At 41.5% G+C, this 24,393-nt stretch overlaps 1 protein-coding gene across 2 annotated transcripts; it reads right to left on the reverse strand.

The window, feature by feature from the left end:
* Nucleotides 1–65: 65 nt before the first annotated feature.
* crocc2 (ciliary rootlet coiled-coil, rootletin family member 2) lies at nucleotides 66–24,203 on the reverse strand. 2 transcript variants are annotated; one of them, XM_029147675.3, is made up of 36 exons: nucleotides 23,813–24,200; nucleotides 23,163–23,310; nucleotides 22,900–23,012; nucleotides 17,240–17,407; nucleotides 17,073–17,156; nucleotides 16,586–16,689; nucleotides 16,023–16,167; nucleotides 15,460–15,566; nucleotides 14,790–14,996; nucleotides 14,366–14,462; nucleotides 14,110–14,199; nucleotides 13,888–14,019; nucleotides 13,576–13,775; nucleotides 13,210–13,392; nucleotides 12,812–12,956; nucleotides 12,578–12,724; nucleotides 12,262–12,492; nucleotides 10,679–10,872; nucleotides 10,179–10,306; nucleotides 9,657–9,826; nucleotides 9,377–9,556; nucleotides 9,079–9,213; nucleotides 8,851–8,994; nucleotides 6,430–6,668; nucleotides 6,183–6,342; nucleotides 5,936–6,103; nucleotides 5,178–5,538; nucleotides 4,990–5,069; nucleotides 4,709–4,829; nucleotides 4,468–4,631; nucleotides 3,929–4,369; nucleotides 3,259–3,408; nucleotides 2,990–3,190; nucleotides 2,189–2,320; nucleotides 1,646–1,825; nucleotides 66–1,549 (listed from the first exon to the last, which is right to left on the reverse strand). In XM_029147675.3, exons 1-36 carry the CDS (start codon nucleotides 23,867–23,869, stop codon nucleotides 1,466–1,468), a joined length of 5,790 nt encoding a protein of 1,929 aa, XP_029003508.1. In that variant the 5' UTR covers nucleotides 23,870–24,200; the 3' UTR covers nucleotides 66–1,465. The 2 variants fall into 2 exon arrangements, with proteins under 2 accessions (XP_029003508.1, XP_055363638.1); XM_055507663.1 differs by lacking the exons at nucleotides 66–1,549; nucleotides 1,646–1,825 and having other exon boundaries at nucleotides 2,289–2,407; nucleotides 23,813–24,203.
* Nucleotides 24,204–24,393: the final 190 nt, after the last annotated feature.

Consider the following 24,393-nt stretch of genomic DNA (forward strand, 5'->3'; position numbering starts at 1 on the left):
CGACTCACTGAACTTAAATTAGGGAAGGAATGAAAAAGGGGGAGCAGCGTGATTCAGCTGAGATGTTGTTTTTTTTTTTTTTAAACAATCCAGCGATTTGGTCCCTGATGGTCAGCTTAGAAATATCCTCAATAAAAGCTCTATTCTGCCTGCCAAAGGAGTTCTTTCAGTTTTGGCCCCACCCCCCCACAGGGAATCACTACCTTGCATATTTAGCTGGTTCTAGCCAATAGCTGAGAAGAGGCTGGTAACTGGATAACCACGGGGTGGATCTATGATAATCAAAGGACTGCTTTAAAGAAACTCTGACAAGATTTTCCTCTTTCAGTGAAGCTCTCACTACCTACAGCTACCAAGGCATGAAAAGTTAAACGGCGAGAAGAGCAGGCTGTCACACTGTTGTAGAAATGGGGCAGAAAATATGAACCGAGTTAGAGCTGGAATGAAAGAAAGAGCAGGAAATACTTACTTGCTTTTAACATATGTAGAAGCAGCACATGCATATGTGGGTGAGGACACAGAACATGGAAAAACAACATATTTGTGGTTAATCAGGGAATGGAAGACCACATATTAGCTCAAGATCTTAAGGTTGTGGGGAATTACTGAAGAAGCCAGCGAAGCTTTCTAGCCATGATGATCACTGCGCACTTGGAGTCCGATATGAAAACACTGGCAACAAAGAGCGGGAGTCGTTCTCTCACCCGCAACACCAAACCCACAAAGGCTTTTAATGGTGCGAACAGAAGGCTCGAAGCCACATGCCATAACGGGGCAGTGCTGTCCTTCACATTGTTCACTGAGCTTTTTCCATAACAAGGTCTTGTGGCTAGCAGAATAAACGTCATTGATCACATCTCAACATCTTCATCAACAAACTTGTGTAACCGTGCTCTGATACACCCTGCTTTATTAAAAACAACCGCAGTGTTTCCACACACTAATAGTGATTGAATCAAATACAAGACATCACAAAGTGAATGGGTTCCACTATAGAAGCTCTACAACAAGCTGAAATACTGTCACAGTACCATGAAAATCACTTAGAATCTGCAAACAATTATTAACAAATTGTGATTATGATACACTGATACATGATCACTAAGACAAATTAGTTTATGAATAATTGTAAAGAGCCAGATGGGGAAATCACGTTGCTTCCTATAAAAATGACAAAGCAAAATACAGCCTGGACTTCAACTGCAGCAGGCCGGAGGAAATCCTTAAAACAATTTGGCACATTCAGTCCACTCATAAACAAAACACGCATTGTTTGTTGTTGCTGAGTTTTCCTACAGATTAAAGTAATCCGACGTGCACATGCATGGGTGGGAACAAGCGCCTGGGGAGCATGTTTACGTCTGCTCGTGGACGTAGCTTGTAATGTAACGCGTCTGGCGAGCTTCCAGACGGGCGGCGAATGAGCGAGCCTGAGGTGCGACATACTCCACTGCAGGATCTCCGCCTACACGCCAGGTTGGAGCATCTGATTGAAATAGTTGTGCCGTCTTCTTGTTTCGCGGTCCAATTGCTCTTTAAGAGTCAGCACCTATTTAAACCAAAAGGGAAAAAACTGAATAATACTGTAGTATTGGCGTAATGTACATAAAAAAATGATTCACTGAAAACAGAAAACTTAAAGTACCTGTTCCTCCAAACATTTCACTCTCTGGCGATGCGCCTTCTCCCTGGTCTCCAAGGCCTGCTCTGCTAGGAGCTGACTGTCCCTCAAACGATCCGTCTCCAGGTCCAGCTCCTGGTGATGACGGGCCGTGACCTCCAGGAGGTGCTGTGCATGTGAATGCTCCAACTGGGAGATCTGAGCCTAAAGACAGGGCATGTCATTTTAAAAGTAGAGTTCACAAAAGAGTAGCTGAGCTGAATAGACAAGACAGCACAGAGTTTACTGATACTGGCCTTACAGAGGTTGAGACCATGGACTAGGTCCTGATCTGAGTTAACTGGCTAAAACATAGTCATACAGTTTTGGTAAAAAATAAAAAAAAAATTGAAGCAAAATCTTTGTGTCTTGTTATTTGATAGTCTTCTATATTTGAGTGTTTTTAGTTATTAAAATCTTATACCCTTTGAACAGCGAGAGTAACGACATGTTCAGATACTGTAGTGCGTTATGCGTGTAAAACAATCCAATTATTTCTGCCGTTTCCACACCTCCATACTCTCTCACCTGCAGAGTCTGTAGCTCATCCTGCCGTTCTTTCAGCTCCTGCTCCAGACGGTGGATTATCTGTCTCAGCTGCTCCTTTTCTCTGGCTGCAGACACTGCCCCGTCCTCCACCCTCAGCTTCTCCATCTCTACCTGACGACAGCACAAGGGTGGGACACAGTGCTATGACCACTTGACCATGACTGTTCTCTGCTTGTGGAGCTGCAAACAGTAGAAGCCCTGCACAGAGCAGTCCACCTTAAAGTTTCCATCACCTTTTGACCATTTTGTATGTGTGACAAAAATAGATATTTGGCAAAGGAAACATCTTTCCTGTCTTGTTTAATTTAAGCACCCATTTAATGTCTTACGGTTTTGGGAACTGCATGTCTTCTAAATGATGCAGCAAGGCTTCTGACCTACACTAAACATATTACTTCAGTTCTGGCCTCATTTCAAACAAGGGCTTCCAGCAGTTATTGAAATGACTTTCAAATTATTTTAATTGTATTTAAAGCGATTTGTGGTTTGGCTTCCTCGTATTTTTCAGGTCTTACTTCTTGTTCAGCACCACAGACTGACTAAATGCAGGGGGAGGTCAATACTGTAAGATTTTAGGTGTAACATTTGAAAACGTTTTGTTAAATTTAGTTTTAAATGAGACTGTACACTTTTGACAAACCCACTTCCTGTGTTCTCTTCTACTTCGCTCCAGATGAACAGTTTACTCCTGTTCTGTGCCCCACATACACTATATAATCGTTGTTATTGTCATTGCTATTGTAAATCTGAGCTGTAACGCAGATGTGAACTGTAGCTCACCTTCTCCAATGTCTTCCTAAGTGCTGATCTGTCTTTACCAAGGCGTGTTAGCACCTTCTCCATCTCTGCTCTTTCTCTTTGCAGTTTTTGGAGAGTCGTCTTGAGACCGGCGACCTTCTCATGGAGTTCATCCCTCTCTCTCTGGATCTGCTGGGTGCTCTCCTGGGCGTGCACTTCAGCCTCCTGACGCTGCTTCAGACTCTGGGACACGATACCTTACCTCAATAACTTCCTACCTTCCTTTAGAATTTAGGCTAAGTGTGACTCACCTCTTTCAGTGCCCTGTTATGTTTCTCCAGCTCGGAATTCTGAAGTTCTGAATCTTCTTGGGCTCGTTGGAGGCTTTGGGTTTGTTCTGTAAGTGTGTGGTTCAACCTCTTACTCTCTGAAAGGGTGTCCCGGGTCTTATCAAGACGTTCCTATGGAACACACATTAACATACACAACTCAAAGAGACTCACACTTTCATCAAAGCATTATTTAGCAAATACATTGACCTTACACTTTTACTGTACTGTTTTACAACTTAAAAAAAAACAACTTTGAAAATACGCTTGTTGTAGTTGACAGCTATAATTTTTCTCTTGCATTTTACTCCAGTGAGCTTACAGCGTAAGAGTAAACCGTGAGATTTATACCAAGTACTGTATGTCATGTTTTTGTTTGCCTAAAATGCCGAGGCTGGAAAGCTCTTCTGAGAAAATTAATGAGCTTGCCCGAGTATTTTATTGCTCAGTCTTTGAGGGCCCTCAGGAAAACCACAGAGGCAAATATAAATAAAAAAATGCTCAGTGTGAAGCTGAGAAGGTGACGTAGCTACAGTACACTGATTCATTCAAACAGAGAAAAGGTAACAGAGAAAACTCAACAGACATGACTTAATTTATGTAACACAAATGTACTGTAGATTACTGCATGTAATTAGGTGATAAACTGTACCTGCAGCAGCCTCCGGTCCTGCTCGCTGGCAGTCAGAGCCCTCTGCAGCTGTGTTATCTGCTGCTGTAAGGCTCCCGTGTTGGCCCTGGTGTCACCTAGCGTGTTTGTCAGTTTGTGGAGCTGCTCCCTCAGCTGGCTCTCGTGTTGCTCAGCTCGAGCCAGCGCTGTGGTCAGCCTTTCCTCACTGACCTTCAGTGCTGAGCACCGGTCCTCGTTTTCTCCCATCTTCTTCCTCATCTCTGACAATCTCGCCTGCAGTGCCCCTGCCTCTGCATCCAGCTCTGCTATCCTGAGCTGGGCCCGCTGGAGCTCACCTTCAAGGGTACGTTGGCAGAGCTCCAAAGAGTTTACTCTACTCTCTGCCGCTTCTAAAGACTCTTTGAGCTTCTGTTTGTCTGCATTTGCACGGAATTCTACACCCTGCAGGAGCTTTAATTTATCCTGTAGAAGGGTTGTCACAGAATTATATAATTTGTTGAGCACAAAAGTTGAGCACTGTTTTAGGTAATATTTATGTCTGTGGCTATTACTGTACCTACCTGTAGTGCCTTGGACTCTGCCTGAGCAGCTTGTAGACTAGTCCTAAGTTGACCTACTTCGTCCTCAAGGCTTCTCTTTTCTCTGTCTGCACGGTGGGACACTTCTTCCTGGAGGGAGAGGGATCTATGCGCTTCCTGCAACCTTTCTGTCATATCTTTTTGTCCTGTAAAACATGTTAGACTGCTGTTTGCCAAAACACAATTCATTCCACATGTTTAGAGGTTCCAGTCATTTTCTTACCTTGTTGTGATTGCTTCAAGGATTTCTGCAGTTGCAGTAGCTGGGAGGCTGATTTATCTTGGTTGTCTTGGAGCTCTGTTACCTGCTGACTTAGACTGACAATCTGAGCCTTGGCGTCTTCCTGATGCAAAGACAAGTGCAGAATATGCAGACATCTAATATTTAACGCACTCATTTATACAAATGTTTAGGTTAGCCTGAAAAGCAAAAACCGTACTGCCAATAAATATCTGCAGATTTTAGGTTTTGAGTCTATATTCAATAATCAAATTTAAAAATACCCTGTCTTTTTGAGCCTCCATGAGTTCCTGCAGGAGTTCCTGAAGGGCTGTTTGCACTGACTCCACATCAAGCTCTCCATCTTCATGAGACAAGGGAAACACAGATCTGTCTATCATACTACACATACTAAACATTGCCTGTTTAGTGAAATGAAAAGCTCAGTAAGATAATAATTCTATGACCATGCCTTTAATTTCTAGGTGACTTTTCCAGAGCGTGGGAGATCGTCTGCGTAACCCACTGACGCCAACAGTGCGACACAAAGCAGAATACAACGATTCTAACTTGAGCTCCAACTCTTTCTGTTTTGCATCACCCGAGGTCAGTTTTTCTTCCAGGGTCTGGGCCTTGTTGTCTGCAAGACTAGCCTCGGCGGAGAGTTCTCTGACCTGGGCTCTTGCCTCCTCTAAGGCCTTCTCAAACTGAGCAGAGGATTCTCTGAGCCTCTGCTCACTTTGCTGCCTGGAAGCTTCACTTTGTTGTAGCAGCTCTCGGCTCTTTTGCTCAGCGGATTTCAGTTCCACCAAACGATGCTGCAGCCCTTCAACCTGCACAATCACAGAGTCACGAGAGAAATTGTTTTGTTACACACAGCAGAATATGTGATTAAAAGTCACACACGTCCTCAATTAATTCCTTCAATTCCTTTAATTTTCATCTTAAATTATAATTTAGCTTGTTTGGATTTGGAATCACAATAAGAAAGCCAGTTCAGGCACTGCTGGCCTTAGTCTAAATGAAAATATTTCAGGTTTGAGCTTGAATTAATGTTGATTTTTAACTTGCTGTCATATTTATAAAACAATTCAGCATTGAGGTTATAATGCTTTGGTGTTACGGTCATGTCCTCTGTTTCTGCACGATTACTGTATGACAGGTACTTTTCAAACATGTATGCAGGAGTAAAATGTTTCCACTAGAATTTAATCCCCATTCGCCCTCTACCTCATTCAGCACAGCCTGTCTTCCAGCCTCTAACTCCAACACCTTCTGCTTCAGACTGAAAGCCTCACTGCGTGCGTCCTCCTCTTTCTGCTCCTCCCGACAAACCCGAGCCTGCAGCTCCAGCATCTCTCTTTTCTGCCGACTGTTCTCTTCTTCAAGGATCTTTACCTGTTTATTTTAATAAAAACATATGAAGGCATTGTTTCATGTACAGTACATGAGATCGAAAGCAGTAATCATCTTTCACCTGTCGGCGCAGCTCCTGTAGCTCTCTGCGTGCCTGCAGACGAGCCCTCTCCAGCTCTCTCATACTGCTGCGTAGAGTGGTGGCTTCTTGATGCGTTGAGCTCCGACATTGTTCTAGGACAGACACTTTCTGCTCCCTCTCCTCCACTGCTCGTCTCAAGCTGGTCAAGATAAGTTCAGATTTAACATCAAATTCCATCGTGAATCTACAGTAACGGAATTTCTAGCAATCTATGCAAAAGTTGTACCTGCTATTGTCACTCTCTGCTCTCTTGATTAAACTCCTGAGTTCCTCATTAGAAACTTGAATGGCCTCTTTCTCTCTGGTCACATCACCCAAAACCCTTCTCAGGTCCAAGGCTTCTTTTCGCTGCTTGTCTCTTTCTTGAGCACATTCCTGGAGCTCTCTGTGAGCTTCAATTAGCTCTTTGCACCCTTTAATAAGTTCATCCTCTTTTACCTGCAGCTGCTGACGAAGGCCTTCCAACTGCATGTCCAGATTGGGAAGAATAAAAGGCAGCATATTAAGTCAGTGGGAGCAAATCTAAGTAATGTTATGATAAATAGTCTTGTTTTTTCAGATAAACATTATTATTCATTATTATTATTATATTACTGTAATAATATTTACTATTAGTTATACATGTATGTCTTTATGACTTCTCCCAGCTAATTTGCTTCCCTCCTAATCAGCTCTGCTGGATTTAACGTTTAAACTCACCATATAAGCTCTTTTCTCTCCATGTCCTGTTGACTACCTAGTTCCACCTAGACCTCTGACTCTTCCTGACCCTCTTTAGACCTCTGAGTTCTGATGTTTACATTTTCTGGATTTTGGATTAGAATACTTACTGAGAAAATTGGACATTGGACTGAAATAACTGTTCCCAAAGATTAAACAGTTCTTCTGGGATTTGTTGACTGAGAATTTGTGAAGTACAATGCTTTTCAGCAAATTTACTGACCTTTGGATCTGCTGAATATTTTTGTTTTTCATTGAGTGCTTTAAAATGTTTTGTGTTTGTAAAATGCAAAAAATGTTTGCATAATATTTTGCATATTGTAAAAAAAATCAAGCTTTATTGTAATAAAGCATGTAGAGGACTACAAGCACAGAGACTGTACTGTATGACCTATATTCTGTTTTATGGCAACATGCTGTGTGAAGCAAGAGAAATAGGGAGGACAGAGGTTATCAGCGCATGGATGAGGGCCAGTTGGGCCCATAGCCAGGTGCTGTCTCTCCCCCATCTCCTCACAGCAGCACACAGTGTATGAAATCCACAGAGATCCCCATGAAAAACAACAGACCCCCATGAGGTGGCAGGGAGGGTGGGAAGGGGAAGAGGGAGGATGAGGACCAGGATGAGGGGGAGGACTGTTATGTTCAGAGGCCACACAAGATGGTTCTTTCTCATAAACTCTAAAGTGAGAAAAAACAAGCGAGTGCTGATCTGGCCAATTATACTTTATTTTATCTGATTTTTTGGGTGGGGGAGTGGAGGAGAAGGGCAGAGAATATGAGGGCAGTAGTGTTATGTTATGTGGATTGGAGAGGGGGACCTGTAGTCCCAGTGGAGCCAGTCTCTCGCTGCTGCAAGGGAGAAAATAAACACTCCCCCACTGGCTTATTTACACAAGGGGCCAACTCAGACTTTGATTTCATATTATGGTACCAGGGACCATATCCTACCCCTGCTGGTTCTCCCTCTCTTCCCTGGTTCTCTCCCTTTTTGCGCTTTAACTCTATGACACACTTTTTTTTTTGATCGTCTGACATAGGTATCCTCAGATGGGATTAGTGAAAATAATGAAACAAGGAAATGTGCTGGGGTGGCAGCCAAATATGACATTGTCGTTAAAACCTGAATTGATATATGGTATTTGGCATTTCTATCCAAACCTCAAACAGTTCAGCTCTGGCTGCACACAACCTCATTCACCATAGTCTGACAACACTAGGAAGACAGAGCGAAGACAAGATAATCCTCATTTTTGCTATTTTATGGGAATCAAGAAGCCCCACACAGATAAACCATCCAATTTTTCCAGAGAAACCAGGCTTTTAAATCAAGACACGGTGAGGCCCATACCACTCTGAAAGTTACATCTTAACGAGGTGACCGTGAAGTTGTTATTTCACTAAAACACCCAGCCATCGTGCCTGGAATCCTGACCTCAAACAACCCAAGGCTTGAGATTTACGACTCTCATTTGGCTCAGAGAGGTCTGTCACTGGGCCAGAATTATAGTCTAATTGCACTTTTGTGTTTATATTAAGGACAATGAATGTTTCTGTAGTGGACATGAGAAAAAATACACAGAAAATGGAGGACACAACAACTCAATGCAGGATTTGGTCCTACAGATGCCCCGAATGGCAGTAAAGATGAGTGACATCATCCAATGTCAACAGTTCTGTGGTAAATTGCTCATACAGGTACTGAAAGGAAACCCTGCATGCTAGAAGCAGATCCTATTGAAGCAAACACATTTGTAATTTACTAATAGTACAACACACTTTGTTGAATTTTATCGCATGTTTTTGTTTTTGTCCCAACTTTCATAAAACTTTGCTTTTATTTTATAGGAACCGCTCTTACAACATGCATTATTAAACACTACATCATAGTGGCCATGAATAGGTAGGATTCTTTCACGGTTCTCACCTCCTGCTGTGTCTGTTCTTTCTGGTGGGCCAACTCACTTAGCTGCTCATTTAGACTATTTTTGTCATCCTCATGGGAGTTCAGAGACTGTTCAAATCGAGTTTCCAAGTTTTGCAGCTCAAGCTGAAGGACAGCGATAACATCCTGAATCGCAGACACATACTCAATTAGTTGAGTTACATTTATATGACAAGTAACCAGCATTAAAATGTCCCTGTCATATTTTACCTTATCCTGCTCTTGTTTTGTAAGTGCCTCCCTCTGCATGTGCTCAAGCCTCATTTCCACTGTTGCCAGGTCCTGCTGCAGGGCGACTAGCTTCTCTGTGAGGGCAACCTTCTCTGCCTCTTTCTGTGACAAAGCCTGATCACAGACATACAAGCTCACAACAAGGCTCATGTTTTGCAGGCATCCAACTTAGATCTACATTTTATGTTGATATAGACCCAATACTTTTGGAAACGGGCTTTGTAACACTAAACATTCTAAAAATAAGCAAAAACCCTACAGTATAAGGACCACACACCTGCTGCTTTTCATTTTCAGCACGCAGAAGACTTTGGTTGCAGTCCTGCTGCAGCCGACTCAACTCCTCTTGCACCTGCCGCAGCTCCTTCTGGCTGTGTTCACGCAGCTCCTCATATTGTCTAAGTAGCTGCTCCTCGGCACGTTTTTGCAGGACCCTCAGCTCTTCACACTGTTTCTCCTACCGACAAGCACACACATACAATTACTTTAGACAAAGCTAAAGCAGAGTATCACATTTGATATGACACTAACCATAACCATGTACAATCATACTGTACCTTTTTTCTACGTTCAGCTTCTAGCTCATCTCTGTGAATGTGCTCTTTCTTGTTCAGGGTCAGAAAGGCCTTCCTCTCTACCTGAGCCACCTTCTCCTCCAACTTACTTCTCTCCTCTGCAGCTTGTGCAAACTGATATTCAGTATCTGTACGCATTCGAGCCGCATCACCTGGATAGACAAACATACCCCTTTATCCCCTATTTCAGTAGACACACTTATTACACGTGGAGCTTGACCCAGGATCAGCACGTATTTAAAAGTATATTTATCCTTAGAGAATAATAACCCATGCCTTTAACTGGAACGTGCTAGCTTAACACCACTTATCCAATTCATATGTATATGTATTTGAATGGTGGGACTCGGATCAGCTGAGAAAGCAGCTCCGGTAATCCTGTAGCACAGCTGTTGCAGAGCTAACAGCTGAAATATGGATCCTTAGTGGGCTGTTGGAAAGGTTTCATGGCCAGGGGGTTTGGCATGGAGGACAGTGGGGTCTCTGAGGGAGGGGGCTACTCACGCGTCAAGGCCTCGTTAGCCAGGAGCAAACTGTGCCTCTCCCCCTCCAACCTGGTGCACTTGGCCTCCAGAGACGAGGCAAGCTGCTGGCTCTCAAACAGAGTGGTCTCAAGGGACTCCTTCTCTGCTCTGGAACACAGCGTTAAAAGCACTGAAAAAAAGACCTTTGAACCTAAAGGTGTAGAAGGTAATAAAATCCAATGATCCATCATGAGAATAGTTTCCAAATAAAACCATGTTACTTAAAGACTCCTGTTACATGAAACGTGCTGTGCTTCACAGTTGAATTTGCTTAAAAAGTCACAATTACTGTACTTGAGGACAACCAACCCAACCATATGGCAACTATACTGTACAGTAACGAATGCATGTGTGAAACAAACCCAAATGACCCTGGCTAACAAAAGCAGCAGAGAAAAAATGGTAAAACTGGTTTGATTCTGAAATCAGTCCAAAATATTTGTAAGGTCACACGCATACTGTACACAAACACACTCAGACCTAAGTGCAACCAGCTCCTGCATGAGACCACAGGCCTTTCGATCAGCAGAGTTCAGTTTGACGTCCATTGCAGTCTTGTCTTTGGCCAGCTCCTCTCTGTCATGGGTAGCTCTCTTTAGGGCTGTGGTCTGTGTCTCAAGCTCTTCCATGCACGCACACAGTTCCTCTGACACTTTTTGCATTTGCCTGTTGACCTGGAGACCAAGACATACACAAATAAATAAATGTCATAGAGCAATCTATTTAACCTCACAGCAGCCATAATGAACACTGTACTGTATATCATTGAAATATATAATATATATTGATTGACACATCTTGACCAAGAGTATAACAATGAAAAACCCTCTAAAGGTACAGTATATTACTGTATGTTTAAGAATACAGTGTGTACAGTATGTATGTGTTGGACCCAAACCACCATCCCACATCTTAATTTTAGCTACATTTGGTGCACAGATAATAGAGTCTCTAAGCCCTTGTTTTTGGATTTATGAAGCATAAATTACACAAATGTTAGGTGAATTATGACAGTGTATAGGAACAACAGAGCCATTTTCCCATCATCTCCTAAATCACTATAACCACAGAGCCTATATTTAACAACAAAAATAATAAACTGGGCAAAAGTTCATTTCACGAGCAACCCATTGAATTAATGTATTAAATGTACTAATGTGGAGAATTTACAAAAAGAATTATCTTTTTTGTAAATTCCCTGAACTGATCAAGATAATACAGGAGTCACTAAAAACAAGACTTCACCATCCCTACCAGAATATGATTTCATCATCTAAACCGCTATAGAACAACACCACTGGTAATTAATAATTACAAAAGAAAAAAAACATATAGTACAAACACTGTATTATTGGTAAGTTAGTTTTACTATTGCTGCCACTGTAGGTTACAGATCCTTGGTCTCGTGTTAATCTACTTTGCCCTTTGGTTCAGTGACTGTCACCATCATCACACAGTGTATAATAAAATCTATTTAAATTTAAAACATAAAATACCTAAATGTTTCCACATCATGTCTTTCAACCTGTCCTCGAGCAAATATTAGAGAGAGCATTATGCCAACAGTATAAAAAATAAATGTTTGGATGGAATTTTGTTAAATTGTTTATATTTGTTATGTTCTCTGAGGTCAACATGGATATCCGAGTTTCATATTCAGAACAGATAATAAAACAGAAAAGAATTCCTTTCATTCTTTAGTGGAGAAAACAGGGAGAGAACCAAGGGATGGAGAGGAATACTTTAGGTGTTAATTTATTGTCTCTTTCACCAAACCCCTACTGGATATTATACGTGTATCTATTTATCTTTTCAAGCTCACTTTTGTTCATGAAGATTCCTTGCTTGTTATGTCCCAAGTTACTCATAAAATAAAGAATGGGGCCTCCACATCCCCTTTGAAAGAAAAAAATATGGCAGATGTGTCCAGTATCTCCAATACATTGTAATGTAACAACAAGCTTCATGAACTTGATGAAAGCTATTAATAACAGCTACTCGTCCAGGTGGTGGGAACTGCAAGCATGGAGGCAGATGACTGTGACCTGACAGGGGTTCCTGACCTGAGTTTGTTGCTCAAGGACCTGAGCATTCTCCTTCTTCATGAGGCCCAGCTCTGCTTCTGCCCTTTGGTAGAGATTTTGCAAGAGGTTGTAGGAGCCATCCAGGGCTTGTTTCTCAGCAAGGAGATTCATCATATCCTGCTGCACCCGGGCCTTTTCCTCCCTGGCTGCTGCCCGCTCTACTTCAGCATCCCGTTTAAGTTCCCCAAGCTCTGCTTTCTGACGCTCTGTCTGGAAAGGAAGCAAGAATATATAATGTCTGTTTCTTCTAACTCTGCCTTATATCAGTGTGACAGGGCAGCTATTTGCAGTATACCTGTAGCAGAATACGATTGAGTTCCACCTTGTCTTTAGCTAAGCCTTCACTCAGAGCAGCCATCTTTGCCAAAGAATCCTTTAGGGCAGCCTCTTGATTCTGCAATTTAGTGAGGGCTATTTCCTGTGCAGCATTCTGGGATTCCAGCTGATGAGTGCAATTTAAATATTAAATTAGATTTCTAAGGAAAATATCAGTTGTGCAGACAGTACACAACACAACGCAAGAGGCTACCTTGCTGAAAGCCACAGCAAGGCTGGCCTTATCATCTTCCAACACCTCCTTTTGCAGGGAGATGTGACTCAGCTCCTCTTTCACTGCTACAAGTTCCCTGCGCAAATCAGAGTGCTTCTCTTCAAGCTCCTCCAGACTCCTCTCACTGAAACATGAAATATTCAACATAGTACATGACTCCCTAACAATGGTGTCACACAAATGTAGGTTGTGTAGCATAGATAACTACAGTATATACGGAGAAAACCTGTTGTATTGTATGTTTTTTCAAGCAAGTAGTAATGCAACGTCTATTCCTGGCTGGAGAAGGACATGTGTTATTGATCTGAACTCTAAACAAACAATCATGGGTGAGATGTGCATTGTGTAATGGTCATTCTTTCATGCTTATACTATACCCTCTCTGGACCTCTGTGCGCTGGCGTGCCAGCTGCATCTCTAGATCCTCCCTTTGCTGCCTCAGGAGGTCCCGCTCTCTCTGAAACTCCAATGATGAGCCACGCAGTACCTCCAGCTCAGCGTGCTGGGAGTCCACCTCCTGCTGTAGCCCTGAAAGCAGCTTCTCAGTGCTGCTCTTTTCACTGTGATCATGAGAGTTACAAATACAGTGCACAATGATTATTAATATAAAAATACAATACAAAATCATTAATATATGACCCTATCAACAACACACTAACCATGTCTATGACAGGGATGATGAGCACAGATGATCAATTAAATAATTGGTGGTGTGTAACAGTATAATAATGATGAGGATGTACCTGGAGATTAGCTCCACCGAGGAGCGATATCTATTGCTGTCTCTGAGGCTATTCTCTAAAGCTGTTTTAGCATTTTCACTTTCCCTCTTTAATTCTTGGATTTTCTGCTCCATCTCTCTCCTCTCAGCGTCCTTCTTCTGTACGTGATTGCGAAGTGTGTCCACTTGCTCCAGGGCAGCACCAAGAGATCCATGTAGGTCCTGTGGTGTTTATGTAAGCGAACAATACAAATATTAAAATAATAAAGTGAACATCATCACAGTGGAAGAATACTGAACCGCTAAATGTGTGGCTCGCCAAATTTTGCCTGACCTGTACTTCTTTCTGGTGCTTAGATAGAGCACTCTGCACAGTCATCAGGGTGGTGTTTTTGAGGGCAGACCAGCCGGGAGATGAAAACAATACACTTTCAGAACCACCACTATCACCACCTTCAGCAACCAACTGTAGATTAGAGCAGAAAAAAATGTCATATTATTTGCTATAAAACACTGCACTAACTGCATTTAATTAACTCTTATGTTTAGTTCTGACCTGATGAACTTCATATAAAATCTTTTTCAGGGATTGAATCTCTGTATGAAGGACCTCCATGTCTGCTCTGTCCTCTGTTCTCCTTGTCTCCTGAGCAGGAAACCACGTAACGTCAGATAAGGAGTGCATGTAGCCTGACATTCCCCAGACTGCAGACATGGAAGTGTTAGACCTAATCTAAGCTTGAGAATACAGCCAATATAGCACCCTTTAACCAACTATCTGTCTGCCAACCCCCCCACTCCCAGGGTCCCACCATCCGGTCCAGACTAAACTGCATGGTGTGGAGGCTGGCATCCTTCTCACTGTTCTGGCTCCGAAGGTGCTTTACAGTATCAGTCAGTTCCACAATTCTTGATGCACCAACATGTAAAGAAATGGACAGAAACCAAAATCACACAAGTTGTCTAAAATACTGAATATGCAACACTGGCATGTACAGTATTGCACGCTTCCTCTCCAAGACCACTAGCTTTGATCTAGAAGGCAAAGCTACTGACATCCCAGTAGTCTTTTGGTACTAAAAGATGGTACTAAAAACTAGAATCTCTTTAATCTGCACTAGAGCAGCTGTCACAAATTTAGTAATTTAGTAAAACATTAGCTTGTGGTCAGAAGAAAGAAAGCAAATCTTATGACTGACGGCCCAAACAGAAAGGCAGCTCTGAATATTACTTTACCTAGAGTTTAGGGCAACTTTCTCTGCATTCCATTGTCCCTGAAGCTGCATGGCCTCTTTCAGCTTGTCCTTCAGCTGCCTCTCCAGAGCTGATATTTCCACGCCACTAGGGATGCTCGCCTGTGTTACTCTGGCCTCTAAGTTTATACTGGCAACCTGCAGCTGCTGAATGGCAGTGACACACTCCCCACGCATATCAGACAGACTCCTGTTGAAAAGATTCACATGCATTAAAGTTATGTCATATAAAGGAACTGAAGTGGAATGAAAACACGAAATGTTGTTTTCACCTACTGTAGACATCTAGTTGTACAATTGAGTGAGTGAGTTTATTCTAACTTAAAAACAGTACTTACCATCATTACTAGAGCAAGTTACTCTTCAATAGTGCTCATAGTGGTTAAACATGATAGAATTCATGACTTTAATGCCCCAAGCTTTGTTCTGATGGATGACTTTAGCAGTGAGCATAGACACCATAAGACATTGGTCCTCCTAGTGAGGAAACAATAAGCAGGGGGACATGTGACCCAGTTGACCTGTTCTACTTTGATCCTACACTAAGAGAAGTGGGTTGTGGTTGCAGCTGAGTGTGAAACACAAGAGAAGTGGGGGTTCTTCCTGTGAAATCCTGTGTTGCTGAAGGAATTCTGGCAGCATGCCACGCTCACCTGTCAGTGAAAGTCCTTAGCTGTGTAAAAGCGCTCCGCAGGGAGGTGGCCTGGCGCCACAGCGCTCTGACACAAAGTTGTTCACGACTTAACCGGGAGGCACATGTCTGCAGAAAGAAGGAGACAAGGAAAACAAAGATTGGGGGGTGGGGGGTGGTAACAATGGCTTATGGCAAATGATGGCACCTCACATTTTATTGTTATACCAAACAGATGCAATACTCAAACTCCTGGACTCACACTGGCATATATACAAACAACTGGATTTCCCTGAATTAACAGATGTAGCCCATTTACAGCATGAACACCAGATTGTTTGCACAAAATTTTCCTCTCCCTCAGCAGTTGGAATGTTTTCACAGGAAACAACAACTCAAAAATCATAGCACTAAAGTGAGCAGGGAATGAGAATGAATTGATGAAACTGGCTATGAATGGAATTCCTGCCCCATGTGAACTCAACAGGGCTTTAATTGCACAAGCTCTGTGCAAAAAAGAATAAACTTGAGCTTTCCCTGTTGACTTTCTGACTCAAATACTTCATATTTGTATTTTTTTCTTACCTCTTGCTCTCTGCGCAGACGGGTATCGCACAACTCAGCATCTTCTCGAGCCTTCCACAGGCTCTCTGTTAACACCTGGTTGACAGTGCCTGCCTGTTCCAGGTGTTCCCGTAGCATAGAATTCACCTGCCGGAGGTTGGCACACCTGGAAAATGACAAGCCTTACAACACTTAAAGCCACACTTGGCTGTCATGTCATGGCTGTCAGCCTCCTTGGAGCCCACTGCAGCGTCAAAACACTAACCTTTGCTACACAAACTACTGTAGGTGAACATGTGCAACATTTTTTACATGTCAACCCAAATTTAACTGAAATCAAAACTAAGTATTAACTACAGTATACATCATCCTGATTCTCAACCCACAATCTGCTTTAGCAAAGCATGACACATTGAGGCCTAGAAATGTTTAAACTTGATTTCTCCCTCTCAAACAGAAAGAAGAAACAGTAGCAAATATGTAACAGGCTTAACCTTGAATTTATGGCTGCATCTGCATCCAAATAGCAACACCCTGCTGCTGCAAATTTCCTGCCGATGCTCTGCTGGATGGCCATTACTCACCTCCTCTGCTCCTCTTCCAGCTGGTCAGCCTTTTTCTGTATAGTCACACTAAGATCATGCTCTGTCTGCTGCTGACGCTGGGCTGAGTCCAGGTGGACCTGCAGCTGAACATATGCTCATCAGCATTACTGGCTCCCTTCTAACATTCAGTATAAGAATAAGAAAGCCTTTAATAGTCACACAGTGGGGAAATTCTGTCTCACAACAGCATAGCACAAAACAGTAAAGAAAGTACAGCATGAAACATAAAGCAAAAAACCTAATCAAATCAGGTTGAGTTGGCATAATACAACACTGTACAGTACTGTATAGTAGCAACAGTAATGTACAGTAGGAGTTGCCAAATACACGTAAGTAACACCACAGTGGAAATCTGATGATCCACACTGTGTGGGGACGCTTGTAAAAAATTGGAGTAATGTATTCTTAAGTATTTATATCTATTTCTGCTTTTTAGGGTGATGCTACAGTTTTAGACATACTGTACCATCAATCTCATCTTCTCAGACTCTGATGATTTCTCCAGTAACTGATCTTCTAGTTCCCCACACCTTTTCTTATACTGAAGAACCTGATGTAAAATATACAGCAGAAGATCAAGTAAAGCAACAAAAAAAACAATTTTTTTTTCAACATTTATGAGTTTAGATTCACCTTGAACTGCAGCTTCTGAACAATTTGGGCCTGTCTCTGTTGGGCCTCTTGGTAGACCTGCAGTTTTTGTCTGTAAACTCGCTCTTTACTCTCCAGTTGCAGAACTTCTGGTGATCCACTGTCCTGGTCCGAGTCACTTGTCGACTGTAGCGTCAGTATCTGATCAAGCTGGATAGGATAGGAAGGAATTTATCTTGAGAAATCTGAGGACCCACAGCATTTATAAGGTAAAATGGATGCATAAACAGTGGCTAGGCTAAGATGAAGGCCTGCTATGCTTTACCTACATAGTGTATGTTAGTTCATTGAATGTGTAAATGTTACATGTTTACTGTATAATGTATATTCCTGCACCAAAGACAAAAAACGACCAATATTTTGGTCTTTCTCATTACGGAATCTTATGACTTCTCTATATCTGAAGTCCAAATGACTCAAATGTCCTGTAACCCCTCAACCTCAAACAACCTAAACTCCCTGCACCACCCATTCTGTATCCTGGTGCCAGACACCCTGTCCTCACTAATACAAACCACATGGCCTAAGAGCACTACAACACGCTGCGTGCTTCCAGAGGGTGCCCCCTCCCCTGCAACACACTCCAAACCACCATCAAATCAACCGAGAGACCCGCTCCCTCCCTCCTCTCCTCTGTACCTCATCTCTTCGCTGAGTGCTTAATCTCTCCAGCAGGCTCCAAGAGAGCCAAGACAATAGTCCCACTGTTGAACGCTGGACCCAACCACTTTGCCACCATTATTAACACATTTAAAATACCCTTTTCAGAATTTTATACTACAAACTACATACAGCCATCATGCACTTGGCTGCGCACGTTTAATGTTTTACTCTGAGGACCTGGAAAGCACAAAACCTTCTTTTGCTGCCAGTTGTTGAGGTGACAGCTTTAGGGACTGAGAAGAGAGCAACAACATGGGCGTGGTATCTGAAACACACAGAACTGCAGCAGCTGTGTTTAAAGTGACTCCTGGAAACAGCTGTCTGTGGAGTATTAGTGATTATGCATATTTTGGCACAACAATAGCAATAACACTGACTTACTAACAAGCCAGTACTTTATAAATACACCTTGAAATCATAGCCATGACACGCAAGGTTTATTATCAAACATATGTTTAATCTATGTTTAGAACCTTATTGGGGGGCTCTAATGCGGTCCCAAACTTGGCACAGTTACAACAGTAGAAATGTGTAGTTCTGTATAAACAGTATTACACCAGTGAAAGTCCTCAACACATATGAAATCTCAAACCTCAAAAGAGATTTTATTAAGTGAAACAAAACGGTCAATTTACAGAATACAGAATATAGTATAGCCACATATTTGCCAATAATAAAAGTTCCATGCATGGAAGCAACAATGCTTTTTTTACTATGTTTCCCCAGGTCAGTTTAAAGCAGGTCAGGAGCTGCTCTGGATTAGCCATGCTGAAAGCTCCCAAGAGTGCTCCATAAAAAGTCTGTTGGGAAAGACCCCCACCTTCACTAACCTCTGCTGTTCCACCATTTACTCCCTTATTTCACAGCAACCATTGACACAATTGTCCTTGAAAACACAAACGAAAGAAACAAGTAAACCTGAAATCTGATTCAGAGACTTGCTGGGCTTATTGGGGGTCCCATGTGTGGTCTATGTTATGCCTAAAATCACAACACGTCCTGTGGCACCTTGGGCCCAATGCCAGTGAAGCCCAAATCGTTGAGGTCATACTGTCATATTACAATAAAGTTGAAGATGCATTTTATACAAAAACTGTTTTTGTCATGATATGTTTTATGCCTCCATAAGGTTGCTATGTTTCTTCTTTCTCCTTGAGCCCTGCTGATGTTTTCAAAGTAAAAGATTTCGCAGCCTCTTAAAATGTGCTTTGCATTAGCTTTTTATATTTCTTGATATTTATGATTTGTGCCACTCCTTGTATTGTCTCTTTTGATAAATATTTCAAACAACATCAAGGGATAATCTTGCTTTGATTCATCTGCCAACAAGCAACAAGAGAATCATTTTCAAGGCCCTTGTGAAGGCTTTGGTGTTTGGGCCAAACCATGCTGCCTTGCTCATGTGGTAGATCAGAATCCAATCCATTTCACTTACTAAGTTATGATTATGATTCTCTCACTGACCCAATGTCAAAACATTTGGAGATCCAATAACTTGGTATTTTATCTAATCTTTGAAAGGGGTTTGTGAAATGTTCTAAAACCTTCTATGCTTTGACATTTTGACTAGTTCCTTTCCTCTCCTACAGTAGTACAGTAGCAGTATTGTCAACCCCCTGTGGAGCTACACATATATACCTGTAAAGTAATGCATTTGAAGACATATCCAACTACTGTACAAGTCCAAATCCTCACTCTCTTCTTTCTATCTTTCAGCCAGGGCAACATCTGGCCATGAGTGCAAAATCCAGCCAGCATGTGAAGGGTTACAGCTGCAATCGTTTTCCCTGGCTTGGCCTGGACCCAGAGGCTTAATAAAGGGAATTAATGGAGTGCACTATCTGTCAGATTCCTAAACACAGCTGGAGCGGATGTCCATCGCCCCCAAGCTGCCCAAGAAACTTACTATCCTACTTCAACAACATATCCCCCCTTCCCCTCACGTTACCCCCGAGCGCTGACTACATGAAACCACCCCAGCTGATTGTGAAAGCTGTTTATGTATCATCGCTGACCGTAATTACACAACGTGGGATAACAAACAAGGAGAATGGAAGTGAGGAGGGGGAGCTGATGTAACATGGTAACGCACTCCATGTGTTGCCATGGAGTAAACGTTTTGGTAATGGGGACAGCTGCTAGGATGGCGTACTGGGGATACAAGTGATGTGTGTAAATGCTGCCTAGCTAATAATACACGCTGTAGCTAAAAAGCATGGGCCTGGCCTCACAGCACTTAAAACAAACGCCCCCAGCAAGGACAACGCCCACACAAGACCTACACACAAACATTCAGTCAGTTCAAGATTTCTCATTTGATTAAATGCTCTTGACATGGGAAAAGAAACTGAAAAGTGAGCTTAATATTTAACTTTAAAGTCAGGTAACGTGAGCGTCCTAATGTCAGTTGTTGAAAAGGTTTAATGGAATACTTTCATCAAATATCTGCACTGCAGTGGGCTTTGCTGCATGTTTTCTGTAGGAAAGGCTATTAATTTTTACAATTTCATTATAGTGGAACGAGGGAGTCTTTTTTTTAATTAGTGGGTTTGTGCCAGCAGAACGAACAAACTGGAAACAGACGAGGGTAGTAAGGTACAGTAAAAGGGGACAGTAACACAATCTCTGTAAAAGACTGTATCTGCTCCAACAATGTTTGACAAGGTTCCTATGTTCCTTCCCAGGGAATTCAGGATTTCAGAGGCCATTGGTAATGGCCTTTGGTGTCAGAAATCATTTCAGTAGGAGTTTATCTTTATTCCACTCTGCAATATTGTGAAGTCAGTCACTAAACGTCAAGGAGTATGGCAGGGTATGGATGTCTATGTTTGAGAAAATGCACACTGGCAAGTTTCCAAAAGCAACACAGAAGGTTCAAAATTCAGCACAAGATACTCTACAAATGCTGAAGTCTATCCAACTGACTAAGTAGGTCAAAGTTTATCCTGGTTCAGGTGCGCCGGAGGGTCACCAGAGATCACACCCAATGACTTAACAGAAGCACAGAAAGAAACTTTCTGTGTCTCTGAAAGGCCAGGTGTGACTTCACCAGCTCTACATTAACAGCAAGGTCAAAAAGACTCCTGGAAAAATGGGGAGATTTTGTATGTTTGTCAGCTGTTACACATTCTGTGGCGGACTGGCTTCAGTTGACATTCTGACACTATAAACAACAGAAAACAGAAAAAGCTGTTTGGCATCATAACATCCTTAGTATCAGCTCGGCAGAATTCATGTCAAAAGGGGGGCATCTTTTTTCAAAGATGAAGCCAAGGCACTTCAAAGGAATACTTAGCATTATTGGAAATATGTTCCACTGTCTTACCTTACAGTAAATATGATGGAATTACTATAACACGCATACTTGACAAACTGGAGTAAAAAGTATACAGTCAATGGACTAAGTACCTATAGCCATTAACTGGTGACTATTACTGTACATCTTAAGAGGTTTTCAGTAACACTTACAACAAGAAATTGCTTAAGGGCAAGTGCACTGCAGCTGGCCTTGTACTCCTATTCTTGAGCAATGTGCAAAAAAGTTAAATTTCAATTACAATACTTTATCTAAATATTGCAGGAAACTAAGGTCAAGCTAAGGACAACTAGGACAAATGGTGAACTAAAGGTTTTTCTTGCACAGGTCAGCTTTACGAAAGCAGATTTTAGTGAAATATATAATTAAATTATTTAATTCTTAAAAAATACACTATCTTTTACTAAACTTACTTCTAACTACCAGATAAAATATTCAGTTTCACTCAGAGGTACTTTATTAAAGATAATCGCTCTCTTAACAAAACTCATTGCTAATATTGCCATTTCATTATTTAGCCCTTGACTTACACACACAGTAGTTGCGAAAGTATAAAATATTAGCAACACATGTTTATGTTTTTTATGTTTAGTGCATTTTTGCACATCTAAAAATAGTAACAAAATAAATAATCTGTGCTATATATATATATATATATTTGCCAAACTAATTAAGGTATATTTATAACCTTGGTTTTTAAAACAAGCTCTGAGAGTAAGGCAGGCAGTGGAAGATCATTAGATTTAAGCAGCAGAATGAGTGCAGTGTTATCACAAATGGCTGCTTTGTGCACTATGAAAAATGAGCTTTTTCTTTGACCATCTCAAGGGAGGAGGCCGTTGACCTTCACAATTTTCCCTTAAAACAGCAGCTACTATATGGAGAGACAACCATTCGGGAGACGCCAGTCCTCATGAGCAAAGGAGGTATGAGTCTGCCTTAACAGACAACAAGGAAACCCTTCATGAAATGGTCCCCTTTCTTATTTACATTTGCAAACACATATACACAAGCAAATGCATCCAGATGTACACACACACACACACACACACACACACACACACACACACACACACACACACACACAATGTATAAGAAAATGTATGATGTAAAATATGTTACCATGCCAAGAGGATCTGTAAATATTTTAACCACTTCTGTTTGTTTGTTCAGCTTTGAAAGGCTTTTTTTATGCTAAACTAACTGTGTTTTATGCCCATATTCCATTTCAAACATTTGCAGGCTTTTACAGTCTTCTGTGTAGCTGATCTTCTTGATTTGATCTACAAATATCTATGGTACAGTAATACATACTCCACCACTCCAGCTGCATTAACATCTGGCATTAAAACATAACTTAGGCCAATGTGGTCTCAGTTACAGCTAGTATGGAAAACATTTTCTGTACAACATATTTGAAAATATTACCTAAAGGGTTTCTAGTGGTCATGATGGAAAACGGCAGCATTTTTCTTCTTAAAACTAATGATCCCTAAGTGGAATGTTAAGAATGAGTAAATAATGATGCAGATGGTTTGTGATGATATTGTAATTTTTCTTACCTTCCCACTGTGTGAGTATAATAACGGTGCCATGAAAGCTAGAAATGTGAAAGATGTCCCAAAGATTGTATTGAAAGTACTGTATTGTTGCCCTGTGTCACCTTTAGCATCTCTGTGAAGTTGGGGTGTTTGACTAGCAGCTGCTCATGGTCCATGTCACTTGGCGACACTGGTCCGCTTAGGGATATGTCCTCCTTGATTTCACTGGCCTCACCTGAATAAGAAACAGCAGATTATGCACACAAATGTATCTTATCAAAAGACATAAAATGATGGCGATAGCTCTTCAGCAGGCCAGATTTATTGTCATGACTGGATACATATAAAATGGGATGTGTCTTTGAAATAGAGATTTCTTTCGTACCCGCTTGATGCTCAGAAAGATTGCGTGTGATGATCTGGCGGATGTGGGTGGAGACAGGCATATGTGTGGGCTCCTGTCCATCACCCTGATGTGGCACATTCTTCTCGCCTAAGCTGTCATTAGAGTGTAGTAGAGATTCTTCCAACTTCTACAGTACCATACAATCACGTGTTAATACTACATTTTATTGTGAAAAATAATGTTTGCAGTTAATCTACAAACTGTAGCATAATTAAGTAAAAGTAATGGTAATAATTACATATATACACAATACTTTATACTATATTTTTGAATTGTATTCTTGCGATTCCATTGTAGTAGAATTTCATGATTGTAGCTGGTGCAAGTGTTAGCTTTTAGTTTTACAACAACACAGTTACAACCTTAATTGGCTTAGTAAAACCAAGCTGAGCATTAATTTTAATAGTTACCAATAATTCCGTCTAAATATTTCATTGATATTAGAGTATTTAGACGTTAAGTAAGGAACTAGTAGCTACATATCAAATTGATCAGCCATCAATAATGTCATCATTTACACCTGTGCTTTCTAGTGTGACATACAATCAAAATCCTGAAGAATGAAAAATACTGACAAATGAAACATAATAAAAAAAAACTAAATATAAAATGATATTAATGATACCAACCTGAATCACGGCCTCCAGTCTGTCTGAGTGTACACCTTGATCCGGTGGAGACGTCATGGCACTACTGACCCAGCTTAACAGCAAAGTTACCCAGTAACGTTAGCGGCTTGGTTTGATTGCTAGCATTATAACTTTAGCTTGACCTGCTTTGCTTGACTTTAAAGGCAAACAAAGCACCAACCTGTTGCAACATGTCAGTGAAGTTGTGCTAAAAGTCGGAACGAGAAAGTACTAATAATTATGCAGTAGTCTATTTACTGAAGATAGTATATAGACGTTCCAGACGCGGAAAAAAAAATCACTAGCGAAACTTTTTAGCCTTAATTCAGCAGCGACGGGAGGCAAACAGGACCTGACCAATCCCCGTCGATGTTGCTAAGGTAACCACACGCTTCCGGGCTGTTGCCATGGAAATCGAATGCTAACTTGGGTGTTTCCATGGCAGGACAGACGCCGCGAGCTCTGCGCCTGGATTCCGATGGGTTAATGATCCAGGAAGTAGAACTGAGTAAAAGCGTTTTCCAACATGTATAAATATATATATGCATAGATTGACACAAAGGAATATATTTAAGAATAAC

Source organism: Betta splendens, chromosome 4 (assembly GCF_900634795.4).
Source record: "Betta splendens chromosome 4, fBetSpl5.4, whole genome shotgun sequence".
Taxonomy (NCBI): Eukaryota; Metazoa; Chordata; class Actinopteri; order Anabantiformes; family Osphronemidae; genus Betta; species Betta splendens.

Excerpts from the sequence above, each read along its gene's own strand:
- crocc2 (XM_029147675.3), bottom strand. The coding sequence starts at position 23,869 with ATGACGTCTCCACCGGATCAAGGTGTACACTCAGACAGACTGGAGGCC. Across the intron at positions 17,408-22,899 it reads ACTTCACAGAGATGCTAAAG|CTTGATCAGATACTGACGCT; the intron begins GTGACACAGGGC and ends TATCCTATCCAG. Across the intron at positions 15,567-16,022 it reads GTCTGCGCAGAGAGCAAGAG|ACATGTGCCTCCCGGTTAAG; the intron begins GTAAGAAAAAAA and ends TTCTTTCTGCAG.